General features: G+C 39.9%; 1 protein-coding gene across 2 annotated transcripts in view; it reads left to right on the top strand.

Moving 5' to 3' along the window:
* Positions 1-13715, top strand: part of SH3BGRL2 (SH3 domain binding glutamate rich protein like 2) — a 76146-nt gene that overhangs the window by 27595 nt on the left and 34836 nt on the right. For both annotated transcript variants that reach the window (XM_059400974.1, XM_059400973.1), the window contains exon 2: positions 11367-11552. In XM_059400974.1, the coding sequence (XP_059256957.1) occupies positions 11367-11552 (186 nt within the window). The remainder of the gene's footprint in view (positions 1-11366; positions 11553-13715) is intronic.

A 13715-nucleotide genomic window follows, 5' to 3' on the forward strand; every position in this document is an offset into this window, starting at 1 on the left:
GTAGCCACTGCCTTCGGCTCAGGTCATGATCTCAGGGTCCTGGGATCAAGTCCCGCATCGGGCTCTCTGCTCAGCAGGGAGCCTGCTTCCTTTTCTCTCTCTCTCTCTCTGCCTGCCTCTCCATCTACTTGTGATTTCTCTCTGTCAAATAAATAAATAAAATCTTTAAAAAAAAATAATACTATCAAACATCTCCTCAAATCCATTCTGTAAACTAGTTACTTGATAAAGTATATTTACCTTGAATGGATGAGTCAAGAAAGAAGAGGATGTGTGTCTATGTGTGAGAAAGGGTCTGATATATGTTAGTATGTTAGGTAGCTTACTGCTGATAATACTCGTCATCATGAAAAAGTCAGATAACTCTGAAGATTATAAAAACAAAATAATTTTTGATACAACCAAAATATCCTATCTTAAATGCGTATGTTATGACAACTATTAAATATGTTTCTAAATCTTGTATCCTTGGAAGATAGTATAAAAAAAAACTTGTTTCAGGCTGAAATCATGGGAGTTATTTAAAATAAAAAATTACTAAATTGCGAAGATGACTTACAAAAATGGAAAAAAGAAACCAATGCAAATTGTTTAAGAAAAGAGGACCAAAAATGTGGACTGATTCAAAAGAAAACATTAAAAGTATTTATTCAAACTGAGTAACATTTATATAGTTAACATAAACATATTGAGTGCCTGTTAAATAGCAGAGACTGTGCTAATAAAACACAGATGAAAAAGCACAATTTTTTCCATTATTAAAAGTTTATTGCTTTAATTTATACCATATAATACTGGCTATTTCAGAAATCGTCATGTATTTCATAATCCATCTCTATCTGACACTGTTTCCTTAAAACTCAAGTTTCAATCTCTTGCTAGACAGCCTCTCTCATTTTTATCTTTGACTTGGTAACCTGGTATTTGCTTTCTAGTAAGATAACGTGCAACAGACACCAGACACATTGAACTTGTGTGTGACCTCATGTTTAGTTAAACAGTGTGAGAACGGTGACAGCCGATGGCTTCTTGGGGTTTAGTCTCCAGCCTGCCCTACTCCCCAGCAATGAAGCTTATTGGTGAGTGTCCGAGTGAGGAGTGTGTTCTCCTGGCGCTAAGGGAGAACCTGGCTAACGGGAGCTTAAAAGAACCGAAGTGTTGGTCTCTCTGTAAGTCTGCAGGCTGATTTGTTCAGGACCTGTGTTTCTAGGATTCTCTTGGTCTTTTCCTGATGTTTACCGGCTTAGGGTGGAAAAGTTGCCTCCATACCCCTCGCCCTCACATTGAGGTTCCAAGCAGGAGGGGGGAGGAAGGGCGGGGATGAAGGGCCTGGCATCTGAATCCCTCTGCTTGATCGGGAGAGCAAAGCCTCTTTCAGAAGCTCAGCAGACACGGGCTCACACCTCAGGGGCCAGAGCTGGGTCACAGGGCTATCCAGGTGCCAGGGTGCCTGGGCAAACTGGAACTTTGATTTTCCAGTCTTCACAGACTGAAAGAGAGGCAACTAGTCTAGTGTCTGCCACAACTTCCTGCCATCTGCATCCTCTTTTTGACAGTATAGTGCCTAGTGAGTCCACCAGAGAGGTATTAGTTAAAGAAGTTGCCATGTGGGGTGCCTGGGTGGCTCCGTCAGTTAAGCATCTGACTTCGGCTCTGGCCATGATTCCCCAGTCCTGGGATCAAGTCCCATGTTGCTCTCTGCTCAGCGGGGAGTCTGCTTCCCCAGTTCCCTTGGCCAGAAGCTTTTGCTTGCTTGTTCTCTCTCTGTCAAATAAACAAAATCTTCAGAAAAAAATAATTTGCCGTGAAATTATGTTTCTTCGAGATACTTTGCTCAATTGCTGGGAAGTTCCTAGGGCCTTTGACAAGGGAAAGATCATGGGTCCTTTCCTCCCTTTGTGGTGGAAAGGAGTTGTCTTAGGGCCCTCTCCTTCTCCTTAGTTCAGTCCAGCCCCTCCATGGTAAGTTTTGTCAAGTTACTAGAAAATTCATACTTTCTGTTTTCTTTCCTTGGCCTTTCACTTTTTCCATGGGAGGTATATAAAAGGTCTTAATCAGTCCTACATCTACCTCAAGTCAGAAAAAAGAAAACTGTATTTGAAATGTGAAAGTAAGTGAAATAAAGAACTGTTACGTCAAATACCTAAAGTCTTTGAAAGTACCCAGAAGGCACTTTGTATATATTTTTGCAGAGGGTCCCATCTACAGCAAAGAAAGGAAAACTCATGCGTTTGAAGGAATGAGACAGTTGAGCAAGACCCTGGAATTGCTCAGCTCTTTCTGTATTTAATACTCTCAGTGAATCTATGGAAAAAAAAGGGGGGGGGGTTCCATTTCACACCAAAGTGGCAACCAGTGCTGAGAGAGAAGCTTTGTAATTGCCCCAAGGCTACCCAGGTGACAGGGTCAGGATTACAGTCAGGAGAGTCTAACTCAGAAATACACACTCCCTATTCTCCCTGCGGTTTTCCTTGTTGTCTTCCATCTGTACTTCATTTCTCTTTAAACTTGCTCTGCCACAATTATGCACATTAAATCTCTATTAAAAAAACAACAGCAACTATCTTCTTCAAATTGATTATTTCTCTTTATTTGCTAGTGGCTCCCAAGATCCAGAGGTGCAGCATCAGCTGTGTATATCCCGGAGTTGACACATGACTAGACATGTCTAGAAGCCTATGGAAGGATTCTAGCAGGGGCTCCTTAATTACCTAACGTAACCATCAGCCTTCTGGGAAAGAACTAATCCGAGGAGAAGAGAGAGTGGAGGAGTGCAAGTTTACTTAAAAGTGCCTCCCGAGTAGGGGTTAATCTGACTCAAGTGCAGTGTAATTTATTTAGCTGGTCCTCTCGTCCAATCCCGAGGGACTCCTGGAGCCAGGAGGTTGCCCAGTGAAAGAGCTACAGACATCTTCACTGCGATTTTCACGGGTCGTCGAGTGTTCATGCCAGGTCAGCCCATTCAGCAGCACCCCCCCAGACAGTTTATCGCACCGGCGCCGGTGGGGGTGGGTCACCAGGGCTTGGGTAGGTCTTGCTTGCCAGGGTATGGGGTTGAAAGGGTAAACATTCTTTGTCTTTGTTTGGGCTGGGATAACTAAATTGACTGGGTATCTTAGGAACAGTATAAATTTATTTCATACAGTTCTGAAGGCTGGACGTTTCAAGATCACGGTTCCAGCGTGGTTGGGTTCTGGGAAAAGCCCTTTGCTGCTTGCAGACAGCAGACTCCTGGCTGTGTCCTCACATGGTGGAAGGGGGCAGGGATGCTCTTAGGTCTCTTACCTAAGGACACTAATCCTGTTCATGAGGGTTCTGTCCTCAAAAAATGATCACCTTCCATAGGCCCCCAACTTCTAAGATCACCACCTTGGGGGTTAGGTTTCAACATACGAATTTTGAGAGGAATACAGATCATTTATTGATACAGGGCCTCTTAAAAAGCTTGCTTCAGAGCTTTGGAAATATTGGGGGAAGTGGATGGGAGTGAGAGAACCCCATGGTAGCTGTTGGAAGCGGAGACAGGGAAAGATGATTATCTTTATTTGCTTCTTTCTCAATTTCCATCAGTTTGCAGATATATCAACATTTAAAACATTTGGGCCAAACAAAATACGACATTATACACTTGCAGTTTTTAAAATTAACTGACAATAGCATTTATTCAAATATACAGTCACCTACAACTTTCTTCTTCAGTATCCTTGTCAATGTTAAAAGCAAAGCCTTTTTCACATTCAGGGTCTACAGATCGTTCTGAATTATTTAGGTAATTTACAGTTACATGTAGTGTCCCAGACATACTGCTTTTAAAAATCATACAGCTTTGGCATTAATTGAGAAATATTGACATTTGATCTACATTCCTTTTTTGGCTAGACTTCAGTTACATTTGTTCCTAAATTAAATTACCAACTCCGTTTGATCTCTAGAACATCACCTGGAAATCTTTGATGTTCAGGGCCAGAGTGATAATTCTTTAATCATCCGTTCAGTTAATATTTACTGAGGGCCTCCTGCTTTTATTTGTCAGCACAGTGTCTGTGCTGACAGAACTGATGTTGTGGAGAGAGGTGAGCCTAAAGTCAAGTACAGAGGCTAATAAATAAAATTTTAATAAATTTAGACAATAGAACTTGAGCAAAGGTGGTTAGGGAGGACTCTCCGTGGTAGAGCATCCTAAAGGACGGGAGAACCAACACTGCTGAGAGTCAGGATGAAGCCTTTCTGTCACCCTGGCCCTTCCATGTGTGAAAATCCTGTCTATTCATTAACAACCATGTAGTGAGTGTTTGCCACATGCCAGACACACTTTGAGGCCCTGGGGAAACAGCAGTGAACAAAACAGGAGACTAAAATCCCTGGCCTGGTAGAATTTATATTCTATTAGGCGAGATAGGGAAATAAATATGGAAAACGTACAGTATGTCAGATGCTAAGTGCTGTGGTAACAAATGGAGCCTTGAAGGAAGTAGGGAGTTGGGGGTTGGGGTGCTGGAAAAATGTAAAACCTGGTTGTCAGGGAAGGCCTCATTAAGAAATTAAACTTTGAGCCAGAAGTGGGATCTTTTGTCTATCAGGGCTGGCAAACTTTATAAAGGACAGACTACTTCTTCAGGTTTTGGGAGCCCTGTGCCTCTGTTGCAGCCCTCAGCTTTACCACAGACAGTGTGGAAATGAGTGGTTGGAGTCATCTTCCAACACAACTTTATTTATGGACACTGAAATTTGTATCTCATATGATTTTTATGTGTTATCGAGTACTATTTTTTTTGACCCCATTAAAAATTATCCCATTTTTGACCGTGGGCTATCCAAAAACTGTTATGAGCTAAATTTAGCCTGTGGGCCATAGTTTGCCTTCCATAATCTAGCCTAAGAGATTTTGGATTATCCATGCCTTTTAATTGCTGTGGATGATGTGTAATGGTGTATATTTGAATAATAAAATCCAACTCTCATGCTTTCCTTTCTTTCTTTTTCTGTTTGGGGGTCCCTCACCTTTTTTTTCTTTTTTGGCAGTCATTTTGTGATAATAATGAAAATTCATCTGTTCATTCAGTGACATATTCATTTCACTTAAATTTATGTCTTACGGCTTTTATTTCTAGGCTCTGCTATGCAGTAATAGCTTTTATTTTCAATCCATCACCCTCGTATTTCTGAAGACGTTTTAAGAAGCAGTTAAGAATTTCCTTCAGATAAAGCTATAGAAAAACTGGGCAGAGTGGCTTAAGCAATTTAGGGTTAATTTGTCTAATACAGAAAGGTTTAGAGCTGGCTGCACAGCATCAAGGACCCAAGCTCCTGTCTTTCTGCTTGGCCATTCTTAGCATCTGGTGTTTGTTTCCACAGTTGCAGAATGGTTTCTGCACCTCCAGGCACCACTTCTGTATTCCTTCAAGAGAGGAGGGAGAAGGACATGATGGACTAAGTGTTTTCATTCATAAAGTGGAGCCCTTCGGAGAATGTCCGCCTTCTCTCTCACTGGCCAGAACTGTGTCATATGACGACCCTCTGGTTCCGGAGGAGTCTGGGTAAAACAGGACTTTGTAGTGGAGCGCACTGCTTTTCCAAAGAAAACCAGGCTTCTGGTACTAAGAGAGGAAGGGAGATGGGCTACTGGGTAAAAACTAGCATTATCTGCCGAGGCTTCTTAGTGTGTTAAAAAACAAAACAACAACAACAACAAAACCCCGAGTTACATAGGTCCTTGATCACAGCTGAATTGTCACACGTGACAGCGACGGTAGTCCCACTGTTGCCCCACAGTTTACTTCTCTTCCACAATCACTTCATGTGTCTTTTGATATTGATTGTTACATCAATATCATTTACATTTTGTACATTTTGTTTCAGGATAGTTGAAACGGGAGGATAAAGCTCCTTGGGTCAAGGAGGTACCAAGGGGGTATATGTTGGTGTTATTTGAATTCTGGGCTTATGCCAGCACGTGCAGCGCCGTGGGCAGCTTCCTGTTGCCACGTGGGAATCCTTTCTATTACCTGGGGCCCTACCCAACAAGCCGTCTCTTCTCCCAAGTCCCCGCTGCCCAAGCTGGCCGGTCCCCTTTCCTTGCCACATAAGCCTGGGCTTCTGCAGTTCCAGGCCCCATTCACCTCAGCAGGTCTTAAAAATAGCCAGTAGTGGCAGCTTGTGACTCATCTTCCTTCCTGATGCTAATGCCACAGATATCCACTCCAAAACTTCCTGCTCTGGGTTAAATTTCTGCCCTTTGTTTATTTGAATGGTTTGCTGTAGTATTAGTTTTCTGTGGCCTTAGCTCTTTCTTAAGAAAAATTTATTTTTATTTTATTATTTTTTGAAGATTTTATTTATTTATTTGACAGAGACAGACACAGTAAGAGAGGGAACATAAGTAGGGGGAGTGGAAGTGGGTGAAGCAGGACCCTGGGATCATGACCCCAACCGAAGGCAGACACTTAACGACTGAGTCACCCAGGCGCACCCAAGAAAAATTTCTTAAAAGTTTGAGTAAACATGGAGGCCAGTGAGAACAATATGCTCTGACTCCTGGGGCTTCATGTCCGGTTGGAAAACCTGATTTATATAAAACACTGCATCTTGGGACGCCTGGATGGCTCAGTTGGTTAAGCCACTGCCTTCGGCTCAGGTCATGATCCTGGAGGCCCTGGATATAGTGCTGCATTGGCTCCCAGCTCTGCTGGGGAGTCTGTTTCTCCCTCTGACCTTCTCCCGTCTCATGCTCTCTCATTCTCTCTCTCTCAAATAAATAAATAAAATCTTTAAAAAAGAAAAACTCAAAAAAAAAACCCCTAACCCCACACAAAAACACCACCACATCTATATGGCTATATACTACTGTTCCCTTCTATATGAAGCTCTCTTTCTCAACATAACTTTCTTCTATTTTATCTTTTGGATATTGACATATTCACACTGTTCAAAAACATTTCAAGTTCTCACTCCTACTTTGTTCTGTCACCCAGTTCCCACTCCCCTAGCCTCTAGACATCAATTTCTGTTAGTTTTTTATATTCTCTCAAGAATTCATTTTTTAATTTATTTTTTATTTTTTTTAAATTTCTTTTCAGTGTACAAGAATTAATTGTTTATGCACCACATCCTGTGGGTGCTCCATGCAATACGTGTCCTCCATAATACCCACTACCAGGCTCACCCAACCTTCCACCCCCCCGCCCTTTCAAAACCCTGGGATTGTTTTTCAGAGTTCATAGTCTCTCATGTTCGTCTCCCCCTCTAATTTCCCCCAACTTTCCCTCTCCCCATGTCCTCCGTATTATTTCTTATGCTCCACAAATAAGTGAAACCATATGATAATTGATTCTCTCTGCTTGACTTATTTCACTCAGCATAATCTCTTCCAGTCCCATCCATGTTGATACAAAAGTTGGGTATTCATCCTTTCTGATGGAGGCATAAATACTCAGTAGTGTATAAGGATCACATCTTCCTTATCCATTTGTCCATTGAAAGGCACCTTGGTTCTTTCCACAGTTTGGCAACCGTGGCCATTGCTGCTATGAACATTGAGGTACAGATGGCCCTTCTTTTGACTACATCTGTATCTTTGGGGTAAATACCCAGTAGTGCAATTGCAGGGTCATAAGGAAGCTCTATTTTTAATTTCTTAAGGAATCTCCACACTGTTTTCCAAAGTGGCTGTACCAACTTGCATTCCCACCAACAGTGTAAGAGGGTTCCCCTTTCTCCACATCCTCTCCATCCCATGTTGTTTACTGTCTTGTTAATTTTGGCCATTCTAACTGGTATATGGTGGTATCTCGATGTGGTTTTGATTTGAATCTCCCTGATGGCTAGTGATGATGAACATTTTTTCATGTGTCTGATAGCCATTTTGTATGTCTTTGTTGGAGAAGTGTCTGTTCATGTCACCCACCCATTTTTTTGACATGATTATCTGTTTTGTGTGTGTTGAGTTTGAGGAGTTCTTTATAGATCTGGATATCAGCCTTTTGTCTGTACTGTCATTTGTGAATATCTTCTCCCATTCAGTGGGTTGCCTCTTTGTTTTGTTGACTGTTTCCTTTGCTGTGCAGAAGCTTTTGATCTTGATGAAGTCCATTTTCACTTTTGTTTCCTTTGCCTTTGGAGACAGATCTTGAAAGAAGTTGCTGTGGCTGATATCGAAGAGGTTACTGCCTATGTTCTCCTCTAGGATTCTGATGGATTCCTGCCTCACCATACACAAAGATAAACTCAAGAGTTCATTTTTAACATAAATAAAAGCAAATAGAAATGTGTTCCTTTATTTTTTCTATTTTTAAAAAGTGTTCCTAGCCTATGCACAGTTCTCTTCCTTGTTTTTTCTAGCCGCCCTCCCCCCCACACTTACTAATGTACTCTGGAGATCTTTCATGGCAGTGTTAATGGTACCTACAGAGCTTCTCCTTTTTTATTTTTCAGTTGTGCAGTATTAAGTGATCTCTTTGAAACACAAACCTACTCCTGCCTTCTCTGCTTTCCTCTTTTAAACCAGAGATATAATTATTTACATTTTACTCCCTGTACTACTGTCAGTTATCACCTTTGTTAGTAACTATCCTTTGCTTCATGAGCATTGTTAGTGTGTAGTGATGTGTTTGAATTTCTTTTTTAAACAGCAGCCAGTTTGTTCCTTTCCCTCAGTTTTATTGCAATATGGCTGACATATAATATTGCATAAGTGTTAGGTATACAACACAATGATTTGATATATGTATATATTGTGAAATGATTACCATAGTTAACACATCCATCACTCACATCATTTGAACTTTAATATTGTGTGATACATCTTTCAAATATCGGCTGTAAGGACGGAGGGGTGTTGAGCCGTGAACCCTTTTATACATTACTAATGGGAACGTATATTGACACGGACTTCTTGAAAAGCAGTTTATTTAGCATGTGTTCCTCAGGAGCCTAAAAAATGTCTCTACCCTTTGATTTGAGTTTCATTCATCGGGCTTTGTCACTAAAATAGTGTTGAGAGTTACAGTCAAAGATTTCTAAATAAACATGTTCACGACATGGTACTTCCAGTGGTGGAAGTTACAAGTATTCTAAATACCAATAATTGAATATAAGTTAACAAAAAACATGTACATGATGGATTGCTAAGCACATATTTCATGCTTTTGAAAAATTTTTAATGACAGGACAGTACACAGGGTGTATTTTTGAGTTAAAGGGGCAAGATGCAGCTGTTTTTATTGAGGGTGATCCTGTGAAAGGAATGGCCAGTTGCGGTATAGGGGATTTTATAGTCCACTAATAAATGTGTGTATGTGGTGGGGGGAGCTAGGGAACTGGGGATTAAAGAAGCTATGTATGTATCTTTGATATATCCTAGTATTGAGAGTATATGAGTTTTTAGGCACTCACATTTTGGGGAAGATGTAGAGGTGGGATGGATATTATGTGTATAGACATTATATGGAAAACTCAAGTGTGACTGTGTGTCAGTTACGTTTTTGATCACTCTCATGAACATTTGAAATGTGTTGCATATGTAAAGCTCTACATATGGACGTTAAATCCAAACCCCTTCCTCCAATTAGATTTTGAGAGGATTGCAAGTAACTTCTTGTTAGGTTGTTTTACAGTTTCTAGACTTATAAAAATGCAAATACATTGCTTTCATTGTCAAAGGAACTGGATCATGAAGGACATTGTGCTATGCTTAAGAAATGCGTGTGTTCTTCCAAGGGCAATGGGGACCCACTAAATAAACAGGAGAATGACATAATTGTCTTAACAAGAACACATACTAAGACCTTGATCAAAATAGGTGACCACGGGGCGCCTAGGTGGCTCAGTGGGTTAAATCCTCTGCCTTCGGCTCAGGTCATGATTCTAGAGTCCTGGGATTGAGCTCCACATCGGGCTCTATGCTCAGTGGGGGGCCTGCTTCTCTCTCTCTCTGCCTGCCTCTCTGCCTACTTGTGATCGCTGTCAAATAAATAAATAAAAATCTTAAAAAAAAAAAAATAAGTGACCACTTTGACCTCAGCATCAGCCTTGTTTATCTTAAGCCTTTAGGGCTATATAGGGAAATTAAGCAGGATGAAAAATACTTTCTTTTGCAAGCCAAAGTTTCAGAATAATATAACTACATTTCTGAAGTTGTGTACCAGTGAGGGAAAAAAAGCTAACTTTTTCAGAAATTAGAAAGAGCTTAATTCAAGAAACTAAGATAATACATCAAACTACCATACAGTAGTTCCCTTGTTTTCTGATATCACCGATTGTAAAGATTCCTATTTGGCTAGCTTTGTATTTCTGTCCATACTAACTGTGCAATCTTGTTAGTCATTCATAGGCTTCAACTCAATGATCAAAAACTGTGTGCTCATGGCATACAGCGGATTTCCATCTTAGCAGCACATGTCATTGAGGCTTTTGGGGGGAAGGTGGAGGAAATTGGTAGGGGCAATCTGTATATGAATGTTTGTTCTTCAGACATTCTGTTTTTTGGATGAGAGGTCTTTCTGGTGACTTGATCTCTCAAAAAGATTTTTTTCTATGGCCATTATAAAATTACTTCACCATTTCAGTTTTTTCTCCATGTCCATTTCCCAGATTCACTTTAGAAAAAGCAAGCCCCTTGAATCATGTTCTACATGCTGTGTTTAAGATACTGACTGCTGTCACTATGTCTGAATTATTTAATATGTGCCCTTAAATAAGAAGATTGATAAGATTTTGAAAACCTACAGATGTGTTTGCTGCTCTTCAAGAGCATACCTGACTCCTGGTGACTGAAGATGAGAGGAACAAAAAGGGTTAAGTTCAAAGTAAGATGATGCTTGTTTACTTTCACCTTAGAAGCAGAGAACATTTTTCTCTTGTGAACTGATGAAAAGATGCTTTTATGACAGTGGCTACAGCTGTGGAATATCTGAAAGAGACTGCTGAGGGGAATAAAAATGTTGCTGCTCCTGGGAATCGGTGAAATGTTGACATCTCAGATGGGCTATACATGGTTTTCAAATGGTTCTGGCAGAGGGAGCTTTCATGATTGTAAATGTCAACTTCTGTAAGTGGGAGGGAGAATGGTTATGGCCTACTGAGAACTGAGTCCCTCACCTCATACATAATCTGATCCTTCCAGGTTGTGCCCCAGAGTTCTGGGGAGTCTAGGTGAAGAAATCATCATGTCAGGATTTGCCTAGACTTCTGGATATCCAGTGAGAGGATGGTGCTTAGTGCCTATGGATATTGCCTCTCTTTTTTTTTTTTTTTTTTTTTTTGCATCAGTGATCTCTGACAATAAGAAATCAAATCTACTTCAACTTGGAAATCTTTACACATTGTTTCAGATGAGCCTGTCTCCTTATTTGTTTGTCTTCCCTCTTTAGATAAAGAAGAAGCAGCAGGATGTGGTTAGATTTCTGGAAGCCAACAAGATAGAGTTTGAGGAGGTGGATATCACAATGTCAGAAGAACAAAGACAATGGATGTACAAAAACATCCCCCCAGAAAAGAAGCCTGCTCAGGGCAACCCTCTGCCACCTCAGATATTTAATGGTGACCGATACTGTGGAGTAAGTAGCAGATTGTTACCACACTGTTATTTGGGTGATTTGAAACAAGTTACCTAGAGTGAAAAGTTGGATTTTTTCAGGGAAGACTGTGACCTCTTCACCCTGTGCCATTCAGGTTTACAGTGTAAAAGAGGGTATATGAATCCAAGGACACAGATGATGTGTGAATGTGAGTGCATACCTGTCTGTCAGTCCTCCTGTCTCTCTGCTTGAGGAAAGTGGTGGGAAGGGAAGGGGAGTGTTTGTGTTTAATGTGTTCTAAATTTTAAAGCAGATTTTTTGATTAATACGTTTTGGGGGCAGAATGGAAGGGATAGTTGTTCTTGAATCTTTACTCCTCTATGTTATAAAAATCTGCTAATAGCCAATTATAAACCAGAATTGTTTTTTATAAATTTTTTTTTTATGGTAGTGAGTCAGATGGATCATTATGAACACCTGAGATACATTAGGTGCCTTCTTTCTGTATGTAGCATATGAGAAGATGAAGTCACATATGTCTAATTATCTGTTTTACTTTTCCCTGGGTTAAGGAAAAAAAAAAAAAAAACAAGAAACTTCTTCCTAATGAGTAGTTAGGATTTGCCCTTGTCACACTGTAGTGTATAATTAAGTGTTTATTTTAGGACCTGTACTACAGTTCTTTAAGGGTGTCTTGGAGAAGGAGAAGGGGCTCCAGTACTGAGGTGCTCAAGGTGAAATAAGTAGCTGGTTTATATTGGAGTGGAGAAAATGGATAACAATGCTTTAGATACCTTGAAAGGAAACAGTTTTCCTGTGCGTAAGAGAGAAAGAGATGTTGAAATGTAAAGCCATAAAGATTGTGCACAGACTTCTTGAATTCATGTCAGGTTAAAATCCTGAACATGGCGCTAGATTTAGATAGTTCTCGTATGACTTTATGTTTGTGTTGACACCTTTGGGAAGTCATTTCCCTTACAATATCAGTTTTCTCATCTTTAAGCAAAGGATAATAATAATCTGTCTTACTTCCCAGGATATTTTGTGACTATAAAGTACTTTTTAAGAATAAAGCTTACTGTTTTAATTGTGGAATTTTTTACATTGTGATCTCATATTTTATTAGGGGAGTATGTGGTAACTGAAGGTATAGCCCATTCATGATTACAAACCCTAGAAAATGGACTCTCATGTCTGCAAACTGAAATGAGGTATAGCTGAAACTGTATATAAATTGTACAGTTCAAAACAAAGCAAAACTCTTAGTCAAATAGTTCTGTAAGACTTAAAAATCTAGCAGTTTTCTGTTCCTCCTAGTTCTCAGGTATGCAAATTCCTGTGTTCTGGTTTTGTAGTTGAGTCATAATTCTGCTGGGTATAGAATTCTAGGTTGGGAAGAGTGTTGGTGGTTTTGCTTCATTACCATCTGCTGCCTAGTGCTGCAATGGAGAAGTTTAATGCCCTTTTCCTTGATCTTTTGTATGTTTTTGCCAGTTTCTTCTTTCCAGGTTTTTAATGTCTCTTACTCATAAGTGTATCCTGAAATTTTTTGGTGAATTACCATAATGTAATCTGTGTTATATGTATACCATGTTATACCATGTTACACAGTTCACATGCTGTGTGTTGGTTAGGTCCCTATTATCCAAGAATTACATGATTATTAAATATGTTTTTATATTATTTTCTTTGAAAAATTTCTTGCTGCTTTTTCCCCCTGTTCTTTTTATCTAGAATACGTATTAATTTACATGTGAACATCATACACTGATTTTCTAATATTCTTATCCTTTTCTTTTGTACTGTCCTCTTTTTGTTCTACTTTGTGGAAGATTTCTTTAACTTAATCTCTGAATTTTTTCATTGAACTTTTATGTCATCCTTTTTTTTTCCTTTCTTACATCTTGATTTTTTCTTTTTAATAATGTGCATTTGTAAGATGAGTATAAGATCTTAGCTCAGTGTAGATGTTAAATATGATTTCTTTAGGTTTTCTTTTCTTAGTAGTATTGTTCTTGTTCTACTAATTCCCCTTTTTTTCACGTGCTTATTTTGGTCTTTTCTCTCCTCAGATATCTGGTGATCCTTGTCTTTTGTTTAAGAGTTGAGGCACTAGGGCGCCTGGGTGGCTCAGTGTGTTAAGCCGCTGCCTTCGGCTCAGGTCATGATCTCAGGGTCCTGGGATCGAGTCCCGCATCAGGC

This window comes from Mustela nigripes, chromosome 5 (genome assembly GCF_022355385.1).
Source record: "Mustela nigripes isolate SB6536 chromosome 5, MUSNIG.SB6536, whole genome shotgun sequence".
Classification (NCBI taxonomy): Eukaryota; Metazoa; Chordata; class Mammalia; order Carnivora; family Mustelidae; genus Mustela; species Mustela nigripes.